At 44.7% G+C, this 19,583-nt stretch overlaps 1 protein-coding gene and 2 pseudogenes across 15 annotated transcripts in view; 1 reads left to right on the top strand and 2 right to left on the bottom strand.

The window, feature by feature from the left end:
• SPIDR (scaffold protein involved in DNA repair) overlaps window positions 1–19,583 on the bottom strand; it is a 353,215-nt gene that overhangs the window by 25,644 nt on the left and 307,988 nt on the right. For 14 of the 15 annotated variants that reach the window (XR_007472561.1, XR_007472562.1, XM_033437698.2 and 11 more), the window contains one exon: window positions 17,147–17,287. The exons of the other annotated variant lie outside the window; for it this stretch is intronic. Coding sequence is in view for 12 of the 14 variants with exons in the window: in XM_033437698.2 (XP_033293589.2) it covers window positions 17,147–17,287 (141 nt within the window). In the remaining 2 variants the exon portion in view is untranslated. The remainder of the gene's footprint in view (window positions 1–17,146; window positions 17,288–19,583) is intronic. 15 annotated transcript variants of the gene reach the window in all.
• Window positions 992–1,885, top strand: LOC105748248 (mortality factor 4-like protein 1; annotated as a pseudogene).
• LOC117203353 (uncharacterized) lies at window positions 18,640–18,740 on the bottom strand (annotated as a pseudogene).

Genomic DNA, 19,583 nt, shown 5'->3' with positions numbered 1-19,583 from the left:
ATCAGCAGCTTGTCCCTTTTTACTGCTGAGCGCTATCCATGGTGTGGACGTGACACAGCTCGTTTACCATTCACCTTTGAAGAACATCTGGGTTGTTTCCAGTTTGTGGCTATTACAAACACTTGGGTACAGATTTTTGTGTGAATGCAGATATTTGTTTCTCTGGATAAATGCCCAGGAGTGCAGCTGCTCTGATAAGTATGTTCAGTTTTTAAAAGAACTGCCAACTCTGCTCCTGGGGGGCCACACCACCTTACACGCCCACCTGCAACATGTGAGAGATGGTTTCTTCACATCCTCACTGGCACCCGGTGCTCTCACTGTTGTTCACTTTAGTTTTTCACATTTAGTTGTTTAGGAGCATGGTAACATCTCACCATGGTCTTGACGTGCTTTTTCTTAAAACAGTGACGTCGAACACCTTTCCATGTGTTTATCTGCCATGGGATGTCCTCTTTGGAAATGTCTCTTCATGTCCTCTGCCCATTTTCTACCTGGACTGCTTGTGTGTGTGTGTGTTTACTGTTGCGTTTTGAGACTTCATTATACGGTCTACGCTACAAGGTTTGCAAATATTTTCTCACGTCTGTAGCTTGTCTTGCTTTTGTTGTCACATCTCAGAACTCTTTACTCAATAAGTCCCAAAGGTTTTCTTTATAGTTTTATGTTTTATATTTAAACCTAAGATCTATTGTGAAGTATGAGATTTAGGCTGAGATTAATTTTTTGCCCATATATGTCCAGTTAGTTGAAGACTATCCTTCCTCCACCAAATTGCTTTGTTTGCACCTTGGTCAGGAATCATTTGGCCATAATCCCACAGGCCGCTTCCCAAGTTCTCTCCACTGATCAGAGAGTCATCCCTCCACCAATGCCGCAGTTTCTTGTAGCCATATCGTAAGTTTTGAAATTGGGTGTGATTCCTCCCACTTTATCCTGTTTTCAAAGCTGTTTTATCTACTCTAGTTCCTTTGCATTTCCAAGCAAAGCCAATCAGGAGCAGTACGCAGAGGGCAAGATGAGAGGGGCTGCCCCGGAAGGAAGACTTCTGGTTTGCAAGAGAAAAAATGTTGACGTGAAAACAAAAAAGAACAAACAGAAAACACCTGGAAATGGAGACGGTGGTAGTATGAGTGAGACACCTCAGTCTCCTCGCGAGGAAAGGGCCCGAGTAGCTTCTACTGTTGAAAATGAGGAAACATTCATGAACAGAGTTGAAGTTAAAGTAAAGATTCCTGAAGAACTAAAACCATGGCTTGTTGAAGACCGGGACTTAATTACCTGGCAAAAAGAGTTCTTTTATCTTCCTGACAAGAAGAATGTGGATTCCATTCTAGAGGATTCTGCAAACTACAAGACATCTTGAAGAAACACAGAAAATAAGGAGTATGCTGTTAATGAAGTTGTGGCAGGGATCAAGGAACACTTCAGTGTAATGCTGGGCACTCAGCTGCTCTGCAAACATGAGAGACCGCGGTATGCTGACATCCTTGCAGATCACCCTGATGCGCCATGTCCAAGGTGCATGCAGCGCCACATCTACTGAGATTATTTGTACGTGTTGGAGCAATGCTGGCCTACACACCTCTGGATGAGAAGAGCCTTGCTTTATTACTGAATTATCTTCATGATTTCCTAGAACACCTGGCAAAGAACTCTGTTTAGTGCCAGTGATTATGAAGTGGCTCCTCCTGAGTACGAGTGGAAACCTGTGTGAGGTGCTTGTACGCCCTCATGTTTGGATCTCTGTAAACACATTTTGTCAGTCCTTCTCTTGTACAAATGACGTACTTTGGAAACGTTAGTGTATAACAGAAATGATGTTTGTTTTCTGTTTGATTTTAAACAGAAAATAAAAGGGGTTACAGCTCCTTTTTTTCTTTTCTTTTTTTTTTCTTTTTTTATTTCAAAGTTGCTACCAGTGTTTTCAATGACGGACAACAGAGAGACGTACTGTAGAGTGTTTCACTGCTTAGCTGACAAAGCTGCGTTTGAATGCTGGTGGTTCTATTCCTTTGACACTACGCACTTTTACAATATGTGTTAATGCTATATGACAAAATGCTCTGATTCCTAGTGCCAAAAGTTCAATTCAGTGTGTATAACTGAAAACACTCATCCATTTGTGCGCCCCGCTTTTTCATGGTGCTTACAGTGAAGAGCCCATCCTTTGCAAGTCATTCATGTTGTTCCTTAGGCATTTTATCTTTGCTCAGATTGTCAAAGAATGGTGGCTTGTTTCATGGTTTTTATATTTGTGTCTAATCACGTTTTAACATGATAGACACAATGCATTGTGTAGCTAGTTTTCTGGAAAAGTCAATATTTTAGAAATTGTTTTTCAGATCTTCAATAAATTTTTTCCTTAAATTTCAAAAAGAAAAAAAAAGTTTAGAATAGGCCTGGATATATCTACGAAAATTTTTGCTGAGACTTTAATGGGTTTTGCGTCAAGCCTATACCATCTTTTGGGGAGAACTATAGCATCTTTACAATGTTGAGTCTTCCACTCCACGCACATTGACACCTTTCCATTTATTTAGATCTTCTCTGATTTCTTTAATCAGTGTTTTGTAGTTTGCAGCATACAAGTCCTGACATGTTTTGTTAGATTTATACCTAAATACTCCTTTTTGGGCAACTGTAAATGCTGTATTTTTAATTTTGGTTTTCAAGGGTTCATTGCCAGTATATAGAAATGTGACTGACTTGTGAATGTTAATCTTGTATGCTGCTACTTTGCTGAACTGACTTACTAGTTTTAGGAATTTTTTTTTCTTTTGTAGATTCCTTGGGATTTTCGACATAGACCATCATGTCATCCAAAGTAGAGACAGTTTTATTTCTTCCTTTCTGTCTTTTTCCTTTTCCTTGCCTTATTGTGATGGTTAGTCTATTTAGTACTTTTAAAGTACCCTACCAGAATCTAACATTTAACTTCAAACACACTGATATAGAAAAAAAACTCTGAGAGGACATCCAGGACAGCAAATACGATAAACAGCACGTGAAGAGTGTCAGGGTGTGATGCTGGCGACAGAACGCTGGCAAAGCTGAAGAGAAAAAGGCTGACACTTAAAGGTCACGTGCAGACCAATTTCTCTCATTTCTTCCGTCTTTCTCCCCACCCCCCAGCCCGATGATGAAACTACTCAAAGAAAAGCTGGGCCAGGACAACAAAAACTACTAATCCAGGTGGACTTGCAGAGAAAAAACAAACACACCCCCTTGTCATTCTCTGCACATCTGCTTGAAGCTAAATGCCTGCTTTTACCAACTGGACTGGCCGTCTTGGTGACTTCAGAAAGTGGTAGAATACTACTGAGAGAGAGTCAGGCTTTTATTATCTATTTGCTAAGTCTGGGAAAGTCTAAATTTCAAATACTCTTTGTCTTCCATATAACCTTGTGAGCAAATAATGGAGAAAGGATACCTTAATTTCCTCAAGAAACAGGTCATAATCTATCTGCCAACAGGCTTTTACTGCAGCTGCCTTCACTAAATCTTAGACTTTTAGAAAAATTACCTAAAGATGAACTTTCCTAGTGGGAAAGGTGGGTAAACTTGAAAAGTGACCTTTGCGAAGGCAAACGCGGCTGGTGAGTGGAGTGCCCTGGAGGGAGCCGAGCACACTCCCCCAGACAGTCCCTGTGGCCCAGGACCCAGGGCCTCCTCTAGGGCGGGCTCAGCTCTTCCACTCTCTCCAAGGCAAAGGCCGCCTCTGAGTGTGACCAGCTGCTGCAAGTGTTAAGAGGTGCCTTCTCGCACATCTTCACTTGGGGAGACCCCCCAGGAGAGCCGGAGGAGGCTGGCCGCACCACACTCTTTGAATCTAACCGGACTGCTTGAGACTTGGGACCGCAGCAGAGGTGGCAGGTCAGCGGGAATACTGCTCCTCAGGGCCAGGCCTCGGGGCTCCCACTCCCCGTGCTTCTGGAGCTGGGTGTTCGCTCTGGGGGGCCTGGAGCCTGATGGGGCGCAGAGCGGACGCCTTCATCTGCACTGCAGGTGAGTCCTGAAACCTCCTGGCCCCGCTGTGCTCCCTGCAGGACTCTGATGCTCCCACTTCTAAACCTGCAGCGGCTGAGGCGGGTGGGAGCAGCGCAGGCCTTCTGGGAGGGTGCAGCAGCACGAGGTAGCTAGAAACAGCCAGCCGCCTGGGACACATGCCTTCTACAGGCTGGGACACAAGCCTGGCTGGCTGACTACCTTGTTCATGCTCAAAGGCCTTGGGGTATTGATTAAAACAAAACAAGACAACATTTTCCAACTCATTTGCAAGTAAAAAAATTACAAATACAGAGCACTGTAGTTAACTTCAAAAACATTTTCTATTTTGTTTTTTTTTTGTGGTACGCGGGCCTCTCACTGCTGCGGCCCCTCCCGCTGCGGAGCACAGGCTCCGGATGCGCAGGCCCAGCGGCCATGGCTCATGGGTCCAGCCGCTCCGCGGCATGTGGGATCTTCCCGGACCGGGGCACGAACCCGTGTCCCCCGCACCGGCAGGCGGACTCCCAACCACTGTGCCACCAGGGAAGCCCTGATTTGTTGTTTTAATAATTACCAGCTCCCTAAGAGAGAAAAAAGTGCTGCAAAGATTATTAAGTGTTAGTACACAGACAGAGATACTTACCTGGAGCAAAGTTACTGATTTCTTAGAATGAGAAAACCCATTCTGTTGCCTGCATTTTGTTGTTTGTGGGATATTCTGGAAGCTGTAAAAATCTAAGTAGAAAATACACAAATGAGTCACAAAGGGAGGAGACCGACTTGAGGCCATCTCCGAAAAAAGTCTCACAAATTCAGCGTAAGAGTCTGAAATGATGCCCACATGCAGGTGTCTCTCCTGGACGGACGAGAGCCCAGGTTTGCCCTCCAGGGAAAACGATCAAGCCGAGACCCCACATCAACTGCTGAATTTCTGGCTGAGAAAGGCAGCCTTTAACCCTTAACCCGACGCTCTCGGCTGCTCTGACAAGAGGAAGAGGACCGGGGCTAGTCCTGGGGCAGCCATGGCAGCGCTGCCTGGCGCAAAGAAGAGGCCACGAGAACAGAGTGTGCCTGAGGATGACAGCAAGAGGAGTTTTAGGAACATCAGAGATAGACGGGGAAGGAGCAGGGGCTCTGGCCTCACCACTACCCGAAAGGATGCTGAATGTACATATTTCACACTGATTTTATAGACTGGCGCAGCCTCCCTGTACCAAGGGCGACGGCCAGTGTCACCTGGAAGCAGGTCCCCGGCTGCAGCCCATGGGGAGGAAGCACGGCGGAGAGCTCTCCCTGAGCTCACCAGGTTGTTCCCCGACACGCCTGCTCACCAGGCCTGTTTTCTATGTTATTTTAGAGTTATTTTTCCATCTGATACTGCCTCATCTAACTACTCCCAAATCTTCACCGGATAATCTAAGACTGCCTGAATCACTTTCTTTTGGGTGTGGGTGGAGTGGAATTTGCTGCAGAAGATTTAAACCACAATGGTGACGTCACCCTCAAGATGGGACGCAACCTGTTCACTGAGTTAATTCATCCTCAGAGATCTCAGAATATTTTTTTTAAACGAAGCATTTATATTGGTTGTAAAATGTTCCTGAAATTTTTCCGTGCAGTTGCTAATTTCTCTGTACCTACTGTTATGTAGTACTCATGGCTTTCTAATAAGACAGATTACCTGGAGATGGAATATTTCAGACCAGGGATTCTGAAAGTGGGGTCTGGAGACCCCTGGGTCTGTAAGACCCTTTCAAGGGACCCGCAAGGCCAGAACTATGTCCTGAGACCTTATTTCCCCTTCTCTCGTGAGTGTACAGTGGAGTTTTCTAGAGGCTACACTATGTACAATACAGGACTGACTGAATGCAGAGCAGAGATGACAATCCATTGTTTTCTGTTAGTCCAGACATTAAAGAGATCTGCAGAGAACATAAAATAAGGCTACTCTTCTCACTAAGGTTGTCTTGGTTTAGAAAATATTTTTCATAAAAATTCTATTTGTTATTATTTAATGGGTTTATTTTTAGGATTTTTAGGTGAACTAATAAATATTTAATTTTTTCCATTTTATTTTCTAATATAGTAGTTATTGATCAATATAACCACATTTAAAAAATCTCCTTGGGGGTCTCAGTAATTTTGACGAGTATTAAGGGGTCCTGAGACCATGAAGCCTGGAAGTGCGCCACTCAAGATCCACTCTCTACCATCTGCCTCCCTCCCTCCATCTCCCTCTGTGCCCTCGACTGTCTTCCAGAAGGTAGCTTGTGTCACCTTACGTCCTTTTATGTCACCCTCATACACACACGAGACAACCTCGAATCAACTAAACAAACTTTTGCCTTGATACTGAAATGCATTTCCTTCAGAGGTTTGGCTGCCAGAGCAGACACTACCAGATGGCCCAGGAGATCATGAGCAAACTGATGGGAGCCATGGCAACCTTGAGATCCTGAGGAGGTTAGATAATCAGCGACTAAACTACATCATTATGCTGGTGAGACAGGAAAATGGGGCAGTCACTTTGGAAAACACTTTGGCATCGACCCAGCAATCCCACTTCTAGCTATCTACCCAAGAGAACCGAAGACTTATGTCCATATGTGCATCGTGAATGTTCATAGCTGTATTACTATTCATGACAGCCAGAAAGTAACATGGAAGCAACCCAAATGTGCATCAACTGATGAATGGATAAATAAGTCTGGTACATCCATACAACAGAGTATCAGGCAGCCATAAAAAGGAGTGAAGTACTGACACACGATACAACATGGATGAACCTCAAAAACATGATGCGCAGTGGAAGAAGCCAGGACGATTCCTTTATACGAAGTGTTCAGTATATGCAAATTCACAGAGACAGAGTGCAGATTAGTGGTTGCCAGGGGCTGGAGGGTGGGGAGTGACTGCTCGTGGGGAAGGCGTTTCTTTTGGGGGTGATGACACTGTTTCTGAATTAGACAGTGATGGCATCATGTCGGTCAGGCATTCTGACCTCAGAGACCACTCTCTGCTAAGAATATCCCACAAATACCTTATAGATGTGGGGAATTACTAAACATTTTCCAAGGCTAGTTCAATGAATTTCAGGACAATATTTTTCAAATTTTATTCAACAGATAGAGAAACTGAAGAAAGGAAATTAAAGACACACACCTGAAATTAAGCCTTCTGCACTATTTCTTTGAACCACTGCTTAAATTATATAACTATGAAAGATAAATTTGTAACTTTGGAAGGCCTCACATTTTGTAGGCTATCTGCTAGTAATATTAAAAAATATCTTTCCTAATCTAGATTCTTTCCTCAAGATCTAGGATATAAAAATATTAACTAGTGCAACTTTGTATTATAAAACAAGTTCTTTTTTTTTTTGAGGTACGTGGGCCTCTCACTGTTGTGGCCTCTCCCGTTGCGGAGCACAGGCTCCGGACGTGCAGGCTCAGCGGCCATGGCTCACGGGCCCAGCCGCTCCGCGGCATGTGGGATCTTCCCGGACTGGGGCACGAACCCATGTCCCCTGCATCAGCAGGCGGACTCTCAACCACTGCGCCACCAGGGAAGCCCATAAAACAAGTTCTTTGCACATTTCTGTTCTACCTCGGCAGGAAATGACACACACACACACACACACACACACACACACACACACTCAGCTACAAGGGAAGGAAGGAATTCTTGCTGCATGCTGCTATCTGGAACTGCAGACAGTTCTTAGGCTGGTCTCATTCCCAGGTGGTCCTTATCATTTCAAAAGTGTCACATGATCTACTCACCAGTGTGGAAGCAGGAACAGCCACATTCCACATAAAATCTGTCAGCCCAGGTTTTCTGATAGATGCGTATACTTTCGACCAAACGCTATCACCAGTGCGCTCTGATACCTGAGACAAACCTGTCTTCTCAGTCTATTCTATTACCATGAGCTCACATGTGAAGTAGCCTCCCTTCATGCACTCTTCCAAAGACAGCCTGCTGTTCCCATTGGGAACGCTATAAAGAAAACCACGGAGGAAACCAGAGGACTGCAGTGATCTTGGGGGGACGGGGCGTCACCAGGAGGAGCACGCTGGGGGTGATGCCTGGACACCCAGCACATTTTGTTCCTTGAATTTGGTGGTGGCTTCATGGGTGGCCCTACCAGTCGTTCACTGCACTCTGCAACTGGGGATCGCCCATACGTCTGGCGTGTTTCCCCATAAAGAACCGTAAAGAAGGAGACAGGAGCGCACACACTGACGTCTGTTGCTGCGAAGAGGCAGAAACTGGAAAGGGACACCCTTAAAGATACCAAAGGGAAAAGCAACCATTCTTCTTTGTTTACAGACATGCCTACGTTCATGAGAAAGATGTGGAGTGAACACCAGTGGAGAGGGGAGTATTAAATTCCCTTTACTCTTCGTGTGACTTATTTTTACAGCAGCAACCAGTGAAAGCGGCGGCTGTCCTACTACCTCCCTTGCACATAATGCTGAAGTGCCTGATCTGAGGCTGCTCACAACACGCAGTCCCGGTCCAGGTCCAGGGGCCTTCGGGACCATCCTCTCCACTGTCAGTGATTCTAGGGAGAGGAGCAAATTCTCTTGCTTTAAAAAAAAACAGTAATGAAAATGATCTTTCTTAAAAGTCGTATTTTCATTAATAAGTGTCTAAGTAAACAGAAAAGAAAAATGCCGAACTGGACCTGAGGCCCCCAGTGTCATTATTTCCTACGGATCTGATGCTCCTCCTGGCCACTCAAGATAATTCCAGCACAGACGGCTCACTGCTGTTGTTTAACAAAAACAACGGAAAACACCAAGAATCTAACATCAACACCCCTGACAAGAAATGCTCAGATTTCTGACTTGAGGGCCGGGGATTATGACTATAAAGCAAATGGGAAATTTACAGAAATGAATTCCCCTAAAACTGTAAGTAATTACGTGTAGGCTGTAGCACCAAAGATGCAGGCGCTGGACTCTGACGGACCGGGCTCCAGGCCCACCTCACAGACGTGCAGCCAAGTTATTACTTAGTTTCAGGAGCTTGAGGGTCTTTATTTAACAACACAATAATTTGTTTTTCAATAAAGACTAATTTATTTTGTCCTGAATTTGGCGGTGGCATCACGGGTGATGCCTGTAGTGAACTATAGTGAACGATGCCACCACCTAATCTGCCATCTAGTTGGATAGTTGAAGGAAAGGAAAGAGGGGCTGCAGTGACAGTGAAACTTCTTTTCTTTCCTCTTCCGTGTCCCACATGAAAAGACAGGCATTTCACTGGCAAACTTATAAAGATTTAAGAGTATTCTACCTATGATAAAAATGCATAAGATTCTGCAAATTTGAGAAGGCACTTAATGAAGCATAATTAAGTATTTGCACTTCATATGTGAGATTAACAAGGAACACCCCACTTAGCTTCTGAATCACATGACCCAGGGCCCTCACAATAACAGCTACTGCCACAGGCTGTTACCCTGAGAGAGGGAGAGAAAGAACCTTACTGATGTGTGCAATGTTCAGAGCTGCAATCAGTCCTCAATGCTTACTTTCCAATCACATGGCCCTAGGAGCTGGCTGGGGGCTGGGTGGCCCGACACACCACCTCCCAATTTTGAACAGAATAGCTCCACATTGGTTTGTTATTAACACGGAGCTTCCTCTTTGGATTCTATTTTTTTTAAGTTCAAAAGTTTTAAAACTACTGGTCCCCTACTGGTAGGTAATTATGATTTTTGTGAGAATAGTGCAGGGAGAGGGGGAGTATTGAGATTTGTAAGAGAAGGAATGAATGAAAAAGCAAAAAAAAAAAAAAAAAATTCCTGCCCATTTGCTGAATTCCAGGCTTACTGTGCTGCCAGGTGAATTCACCAGATAAATTACTAACCTGGAGGGACAGGGAGCAGTTGCTTTTATGTTCTTGTATCAGCAGATCTTCCTTCTGGTTTCTTTGATCCCTGTTTTAACTAAATCTCTCTGTACTTTTTAACTCCACTGGCTTCATTACCCATTCTCTCCCATTATTATCAGATAATTGACAAGGCCAGCAATTTCCAACTGGATTTATTTTCTTTCCTGGAAAAAAATGGAACACTCCCAACTTCTAGTTATAGTTCTTCTAAGTTACTCATCTTTCTCTTCCTGTTTTATTTGTAAAAACAAGACAAGAAAGACTTACATCAATGTTGGCCAGAGTTTTACTTTTCAGTTAATTAGAAAAGAGAAACAGAGGAGGAGGAGGGAGGGAAGAACCACTACTTCTGCATGTTTTAGGGTGTGCAGGGCCGCTTCCGCGTGTGAGCTCATCAAACCACCCAACCCCGGGGGGAGGCAGAGCTACTCGTCCTGCTGACCACTGAGGGTCAAGATGCGACTCAGGGGCAGTGGTTCCAAGGCCCCCAACTTCCCCTCTGATGCCTCCGTTCAGTGACCAGCGACGCTCCCTCCAGAAGCTTTGGGTTTGCTTCTGAACAGCAAGTCCCCTCGCATCAGCCAGGCCGACACAGCCAAATCACCCCAAGTGAACTGGGTTCTACTCTGTCCCCCAGTCACTGGGGGAAGGTGGTGGAGCAAGGGGGTAGCCCTGAGCCGCTTCTGAGATTGCTACTGAAAGAATTCTTATGTGGCCAAGAACTACTGGCACAGTTTGCTTTGGTTCAGACTTGATTTCTTAGTCAGGTATTTACTGAATGCTCTATTAACTGCTACAGAGGACATGAGGACACCAGGCTAGATAACACTTGGCTCCAGCATGACAGTCTATTTTTGGTCAGAAGATAACAGGAATGAACTTATGGGTGGGAACGTGCTCTTCCATGGGTGTCTGCCTAGCAACCAGATGAACCTACAAGTCACACCCTGAAGGCCTTCTCGGCGAAGCCCCACCCACTCCAGCAAAAATCTTCTTAGACTGTCAGTGCTTCCCCACTGGAAAGTCAGACTGAACTGTGAGTTCATCCCTGCGTCCACACCCAGGTGCTGTGTTAACGAATGACTGAGGGAGAGAGACATGCAAGGACCAGTCAGAGCAGAACTTCTTTACCTAACTGAGGGAAGGGTGAATTTATTTTTACTGGATAGTTTTTGAAACACTATTAGGTCAGTAATCTTGACAACAGTTAACGCTTGGCCTACACAGCTCAAAGGTCTCTTTCAGGAGGTCTGCGGTTCTCTTCCCTCCTCTTCCTGTGATCAACCTGGTGGGTGTGTCAGGCCTTTTGTAATCTGCTGGTGTTCCCCTTTGTCAATGTCTCTATCACTGATTAGGTAGATAGATATACAATAGTTTTCTTAAGGATTGTTCATTGAACAATAAAGGTAATGACTGATTTAGAGGGGTGCCCATTTTACTAAACATATATCCTAATTTCTCCAAAATAACCCTTATGGTTAAGGTTAAATAATCGGCATTTGCTTTCTGAGCCCCTATTCCCTAGTTGGGTCTTTTTGAGATATGTGAAATTATGCCCAGATGTTTCATTTAGAAACAGTTCTTCTCCAACTGGACTTATGAAACATTTGTAGTTGTTTTTATAACTCAGTGTAAACACTTTTTAGGCAGTCAGTTCATCCCCGCCCCCTTTAAGGACTGAGGTGAAATTCACTCAACATAAAATTAACCATTTTGAAGTGCACAGTTCAGCGGCATTTAGCACATGCACAGTGCTGTCTAGCCCCAGAATGTCGCCATCACCCCATCAGACCCTGTGCCCGTCAGCGGTCACTCCCTGCTCCCCTCCTCCTGGCCACCACCAACCTGCGTCCTGTCACCATGGGCTTGTCTGTTCTGTTCGTTTCATATAAACGGGATCCCACAACGTGTGGCCTTTTGTGTGGGCTTCTTTCACTCAGCACCATGTTTCACACGGGTCAGTGCTTCGTTCTTTTCGGGCAGTTCTTTGAGCATCACTGGTTTCAGGATTTAGTACATTCTCTTTCGGTGACATTTTACTCTCCTGCCATTAACTTGGGTGGTGAACCTACCGGCAACAATTTTATTTTTCAAAATGATGAAAGAATTCTTAAGTATGTCCCCTTAAAAGAGGATTTCCAACCACAGCAATGAGCAAAAAGATTCTGGACCTCAAACCCCAAGGGAATTCTGTCTCTTTAAGAGGCAGCCTTTCTGAAGAGGGGAAATCAAAGGAAGGAAATTGCCACTGAAGTTTCTTTCCCCAGGAGAGCTCTCACCACTGCTTATTTCCTGTTAAAGGAGCAACTGAGATGATCCCTCCACAACGACCCTAACCCACACGCATCGACTTGTGCTGGACGATCCCTAAAAACTCCCTCTGCTGCACCTCCATGTACGTGGGTCACACAGGGTCTCCCAGGAGACCAACGCCCTGGTGCCCAAAGTCACAGTGGAGCCTGACCTCTGACCAGTCACCCTCACCTGATCCAGGCCCTCCTCCATAAGATGGGATCCCATCCTGGATAAAGTGCTTTCACAACAACCTCAGGCGTTACCCACTAGACTTATTAGTGAGGAGGACCCAGGGTCTTGAGTCCAAGGTGCACAAAAGGCGTGGTCCTCACCCTGCACTGGACACTGGTCTTGGGACCAACTTAGTCTCTATTCTTCCCACTAAAATTGAGCACCAATAATTACTGCTCAGAAAGTACAAGTGTACACATTCAAATCTCGTTGAGGAGAATCTAAGATGAACCCAAGCAGACAACGAATGTGCATTCCACAAATACTTATTATGAGCCTCTCGAGTACCAGGAATTGAGCCACATACAGGAAACACAATGGTGAGCGAGAAACAGAGCGTTATGATGGGAAGGCCAGCCTCAGACACTGGCCACGAGGCGTCCTAATCCACAATGGTCTACACCATGCAGAGGGGCAAGACCAGGTCTGCATGTCAAGAAACCGCTGGGACTCAGAGCTGAGCAGCTGGGACACAGCACAGGCCAGCTGGGGGAGCCATCCCAGGGCTCCTCAGACCACTGTTAACGCTTGTGTATTATTGCTAAAATGTCACTCAAGTTTACATGACAATATACCCCTCTGGTGGGACACAGGTCCTGAGAATCCCACACAGCCCTGAGCACTGGACCCAAAGCAGCGGCTGCAAGAGACAAAGGCGCCACCCGGAGAACGGGAGAGTGCTCTGTCCCCCCCCGCCCCCCCCAACCCCGGGCCAGACCAACAGCCCTAAGGGCACCGGGCTGGGGAGCAGCATGGGGGCTTCGGCCTTCTGTTTCCTGACCATGGGGTTAGTTTGTGATCATGTTAACTAAGCCTGGCTTCTAACTTAAAGTTTATCAGTACTTAATCTGTTACCTTTAAAACAAAAGCTGGCATTTAAACAGTAACTATTAATCGGACCGTTCTCTGAAATACACCCCCCTCAACGTGCCCAACCCCTCACTCTATCCTCAAAGCTGACCAGATGGACCCGCTCCAGGGGGTGAGTGGATGGCTAGATCAGGGGGCGTGTCCTCCCGCCCTCCTGTCCTCAGCCCCAGGCCCCTCCCGTTCTCTCCAGGGTTCCCAAATCTGAACCCGCCCTCTGAGCCGGGCAAAGTGGCTGCTCTGTAACTGGCACTCGCCGGTTGGTGTCTTTCGAGACCTCCTCCTGGCTCTCCTGCTGGTCCATGAGCTCTGGGAGAAAGGGGCTATTTTACACTCCTGGCATCACCACAGCTCCCAGGAGAGCGCCACCCACCCCCCTGGCCCCCGAAGCTACTGGAAGTTAAAAATCAGTGGTGATGCGTTCTTCCTTCTCCTGCCCTCAACTGCTGCAGAAGTTTCCAAATCTGCACCCCTGCCCAATCCCTCCTTCTATTTCAAATCTATTAAAAGTACAAGAGTAGAATAATCTTAACTCTATTTTCATTTTTATTACCTCTTCTTCTCTCAAAAACTCCTAGGGGCCCTAATTTTCTCTTGGATCAATGCAGAATCCCTAATAATAGGATTTAAGGCTTTGTCTAGCTGACTTTTTATTTCAGTATATTGTGGTTTCAGATAAATCCCAAAACTCTAGCACAGCAGCAACCAGCCAGGGGCATAGCACAAAGAGGTCCTAAATATTTAACGAACAGATGACTGAATTATACTTTCTCCTAATCCTACTTTTATGTCTTCACAGATAACATCTTACCAATTTGAGGAAAAGACCAGCCATTTAAGGCCCCATCACTTAAAGCAACAACCGCCCAGGATCCCTGGGCAGGTCTAGTCTCCAGTTCAAAAGGAGGCAATTCATGGTCAAAGATCTTGTTAGTTGCTTCCCTGTCATTCTCAGCACTCAGATAGACCCCTCTGTATACGGTGAGTGCTGACTAAGTGCTCTGCAACAGTCTTCTCCAGTACGTTACTCTTAAAGAGATCTAAATAAAATAGTCACATACATTAATAATGTATTTTTAGACAGATTAGTGGCTTTTGTTTTAACAAGTAGGAACATAAGTATTAGCAGGACTTTGAATTGAAAGAGGTTCCTCTCCCCCGCCAAAAATATGCTAACTATATTTTCCATACTTATAGGATTAAGATGTTGCAGAAAATCTTTTTTCCCTCAGTATTACCCTATCACATAAAAAAAAAGAGCACATAATAATCAGCAATAAAAAGATAAAGCTCATACACAGAACTAAGACACAAAAGTAAAGTGAGTTTTCAGCCTGTCTGACCTCTAAACTGTTGCAGAGGCCACCTGGGAGGACAAAGGTCAGGGGACACGCCTCAGCCCCTGGACAAACAGCCTGGAGTCCTCCAGGGACGCAGAGAGCCAGGGAGAGGCACATGCCTCAGCAGTGTTGTTTTAAAATGGTCTTTTCCTTTACATCCAGGGTATTTTTCTGACTCTTCTCACCCTAACGAGTCAGTATGGACACACAACTCCAAAAAGCGGTCAGAGAAATGCGACAGACATGACAGCTGTTTTCCTGCAACTCTTCCCAAGGCGGCAGGTGAACAGGGTGGGACGCCCTGCACAGGCCCAGCCCCAAGGCCGCCAGTCCACCCAAAGCGCCACAGGGAGCAGTGACTTCCGTCACTGTGACTGTGGACCAGATGAGACCGGGGAGTTAAGATTTCAAAGGCTCCACGATCAGCCCAAACGTAAAACTATCTTCCAAATGGCAAAAAATAATTTTCTATATTAGATATTGGAATTATATAATTATAATTAATCATTTTAGCTTGAATTCTGGGAACTAAGTGTATTTCATTGAGGTTTATCAGAAATATATTTTGTTAAGGTTTATGAGAGTTGCTATGAAACAATAATTGGGGGGGAAGAAAAGAGACAATTTGTGTTTACTGGGCCGTGGATGGATGACTGACAGTGGATGATGTCACTAATAGGCAATTATAACATTCAGCATTCCAAAACTATTTAATAATTTGTTTTGAAGAAATACAGCTTCCAAAAGAACAAAAAGACAATCTTAATATTTATTTGGATAGTTGCATGCTAAAATAAAGTTAAACACATAGGATAAAGAAATTAATTCCAACCTAAAAAAGTATCCAATACTTAGTCAAATTTTAGTCCAACTTAAAAATGGATGGGTTCCAAAAGTTTGTAAATGAATTGTTCAGAATAGTCAGTGCATTTCCCGTGGAAAAAACATTTCCTATGGCAATGTTGTAGATAGTAGCAAGGCTTCCAGTGTAACCCACAAAAACCAGATTAAACATTAGGTACACATATGGCTGTATAGCATCATGGTAGCAAAGCATGTACTTTTTAGAGCAAAGCCCCTGGACCCCTCCTGGCTCTGTCAGTCCCCAGGAGTATTTCCCTGGAGTTGGGTCCCCCAGTCGCCAGCAGGAAGTACGTCCCCAGGAGTGGACTCCTCTGGCCTGCAGGACACCAGGACACCTGCCAGCTGGAGGGGCTCCACTGAGGCGCCCGAGATGGGGAGCCCCAGTACCCCGGCGTGCTCAGGTGCGAGGCTGGTGCCGAATGTATGTCAGGGAGGTCTACATGGCCCCGGTGGGGTTAACGCCGTCAGGCCAACGCCACAGCAGCACCTCACTTACCACCACTACACACGGTCTTTCCAGATGCCTGTGATTCTGAAACTGAGGACTACATGGGGTTCAGCCTTCGAAACGATAAGGTTCATGTGACCCACTTAAGCTTTCCAAATATCTGGGCAGCTCCCTCCCTAATCCATAAGGCAATTACACTGTAACACAGCCTCCCTGTAAGCAAAACGAAGCATTTGTTACGAGCCGAGTGTACATGAATCAATGCAGGGCTCACAGGGGCCTGTCCTTCAGGAAAACAGGGTCCTGGGTGGAGCCGCCACTCAGCGGCACGTGAGAGACACATGCGGCACAGGGCGGGGCCGGCGAAAGCGGGCTGCCAGTCAGTTTGGACGGAGCACGGCCGGAAGGGCCGGTATGCAGACCACTGGACTAGGAGCGCTGCCCAACAGAGCCTCCCAAGGGCTCCTCCCAACAGGCGCCTCCCAAGGCTCCTCCCAAGGCGCCTCCCAACGGCTCCTCCCACCCGCACTGTTACAAGCTCAGACGTTGCTCTAAGTAAGACAGTAGCATTAAGACAGCTAAAATTACACACTGCTTGAGGAAAGAGGCTATGATGAGAGAAACCCAAATTCACCGTTTACACTAATTCTCTATATGACTGGATCGTTCCACCGAAAAGGTTTCTTCTGCTCCCTAATTCATAGATTAAGATGCTCACTGGAATGGAACAACCCACGCTGGGGCCAGATCTATGTACCACCGCCACCCAAAACATCTAGCGCGAGGAGCCACGAAACGTGACAGAAAACAAGCTTTCTTGCTATGGAAAGCAAAAAACGTGACAAATTAAGAGTTTTGCTTAACACTTATAAAATGCCTTTTCACTCAGTTATATTTTCAACTTACATAACTGACTCATGCAAAGCTGCCTTATTAGTACAGATAAGGAAAAATAAAGAAAAAACTTTAGAATTAAAATACATATATATGACATTTTTAATCCTAATTTTAATAAAATTGTGAATCACTAAACCTGCATAATTATTTTTGTTGTCAATGATAATTTTTCTTCCATAAGTACTTCATGGGCTCCACCCAACTCGTGGCCTTGTCTTAGAGGCAGACTCTAGGATCCTAGTTTATTGTCTTTAAAAATGAAATTACAGATGTTACTGTAGCAAACTGGATGCTACTGTGGTGTCCTCACCTTCCTCTGGTGACCTTTTGCAGAACCTTCATTCCCGCCAGCCTGCAGGACTTGCCCTCCAACTCCCTGTCCTTCAGGACGGCGCCCTCCGAGTGCACCTCACTGAAGAGTCCAAGGGCATCTTGCACGAGAAGGCAGACTCTACAAAAAAGGATCCACATTTGCTCTTTTAGGAGACAGTTTTTGATTCAGTACAGAGACCAGAATTTCCTTCTCCTTCACTAGAAATCCACTGTAGATCCACCGTAGAAATCTACTTCCATTTAAAACATTTCAAATTATGTTTTATCAAACACTAATATTCAAAGATATTAATAGGTATTCCTTGAAAATTATCACCAAAATGTTGCTAGCAATAACTTTTCTAAAATTTACTTCATCAGATCTATGGAGAAAAAAATACATTGAAATCACATACAATTATTACTATGTTCAATTCTTCTTGCAATACGATATTTTATACCCAAGAACACCAGGAAATATCCCTGACTGCTCGCCTGATGCCTATATGGTTTTAGTCTGTTCAGGAGCAATATGTAGCAGGTGGTACCCAGAAGAATGTCCTATCTATCTTAAATATATTAGTCTTAACATTTCCATATGTGTGACATTATTTAATATGTTGTAGCTATAAGACATTTATATAGTACAAACTCATTTCTCATGGTTGACTGGAAAAAGAAAATTTTACACAAAGAGTAGGGTTCTGTGGCTTATAATTAGGTCTGGATCAAACAAGTGAAAAGCTAGAATACTTCAAAATGAAGATGAACAATGGTGGCCTTTGGATTTTACAAAAATGAGGAGCTGAGTTGCCTAAAGTAGAAAAATTAATGTTCAATCCTACTGACTTAACCTCAGGATTTAGAGGTCAAAAAGAAAGTGGGATGTAAGTCATTTGTTTCTTCCAGAATTCTGAATATTGTCCCACTGCCTTCTAGTCTTCCACTGTTTCTAACGAGAAGTCCCTTGTTACACCAGGAGTCACTTTTCACTTGCTGCTTTCAAGACTTTATCTTTGGCTTTCAACATTTTGACTATGACGCATTTGGGTACGGGTCTTTTTAGGTTTATCCTACTACAAGTTCATAGAGTTTCTTGGATGTGTAAAGTTTTCCAGTCCAATTTGAGCCATCTTCAGCCATTATTACTCCAAATATCTTTTCTGTTCCCTCCCCCACTCCCCTGCCCTTCTGGTGCTCCCATTACATGTGTATTGGTGCACTTAATGGTGTTCCACATTTCTGAGGTTCTTCATTCTTTTCTCCCCTTAGAATATTTATTTGTCACTTGTGAGATTTCCATAATAGTGCAGAGATAATCATGGTATGTTTTAATTCTTCATAAAGACTAAGTTATTAAAAAGTCTTCACAAGCATTTTTTTAATTGCTAAAATACTCTGCAGTCATCAATTTGAGATTAAGTTTTAACATCCTATTGAAATTACAATCCTCTTTTCTTGGGGAAGAGTTTTAAGTTTGACAAAGGGCTTACAAATGTGCAATGCTTCCCAAATCTGCATGTCATGTGCACAGGGGCTATGCTACTCTCTGTATGTTCCAATTTTGGTGTAAGTGCTGTCAAAGTGAGCACTTTTCATTCTGTCTCTCCTTCGGGCTGCACTAGCTCCATTATTCTAGATCCAAGTCCATGGATTCTTTCTTCTTCCAGCTCAAATCTACTGTTGAGCCTATCTAGTGAATTTTTCATATCAGTTATTATACTTTCCAACTCCAGAGTTTCCATTTGGTTCTTTCCAGTTTGTGTCTTTTTACTGATATCCTCCTTTTGATTAGACTCTGTCATCTACACACTGTAGTCTGGAGACATGGTTCCCTCTGCTCTTTGAACGTATTTATAATGGCTGTTTTAAAATCTCTGTCTGCTAAGTCCAACAACTGGGCCCTTCAGAAGCGGCTTCTATCATCTGCTTTTTCCCTCATGTATGGGTCATGCTTCCCTGTTTCTCTGCAAACCTTGCAATTTTTGGTTGACAACTGGGCGTGCTGGATAGTAAATTGCGGCAACTCTGGATCCTTGACTCCTCTCCGCCAAGGGTTGATGATGTAGTTTACTCACTTGCTCAGTGACTGTCTGCACAGCTCTTCCCTGCAGGCTGCAGTCTCTGATGGTCCTACTCAGATTGTCTTCTTGTTTTCATCTTTTCACATGGCTACCCAGAGGCTGCCCCTAGGTCAGCGAAGCCACTTGTTAGTGAAAGGCTGTGCTTGAGCATCCTTAGCCAGTCAGACTTTTAATCTTTACCACTGGACATGTGTGTCTTGGAGGTCGATCTCATAGTTCAAGGAGTGCAGGTTTTTGTCCTCATCCCTCTCCTTTGGCCAGAGCTCATATTTCCCCTCCCTAATCACACCTGTGAAGATGTGGCCTTGGGCAGGTCAGACGGCCAGACCTGTGTGCGATTTTAAAGTCTGG

Source organism: Orcinus orca, chromosome 17, assembly GCF_937001465.1.
Source record: "Orcinus orca chromosome 17, mOrcOrc1.1, whole genome shotgun sequence".
Lineage (NCBI taxonomy): Eukaryota > Metazoa > Chordata > Mammalia > Artiodactyla > Delphinidae > Orcinus > Orcinus orca.
Note: the sequence above shows the minus strand (reverse complement) of the source record. Positions and strands in the feature narration are given on the sequence as shown.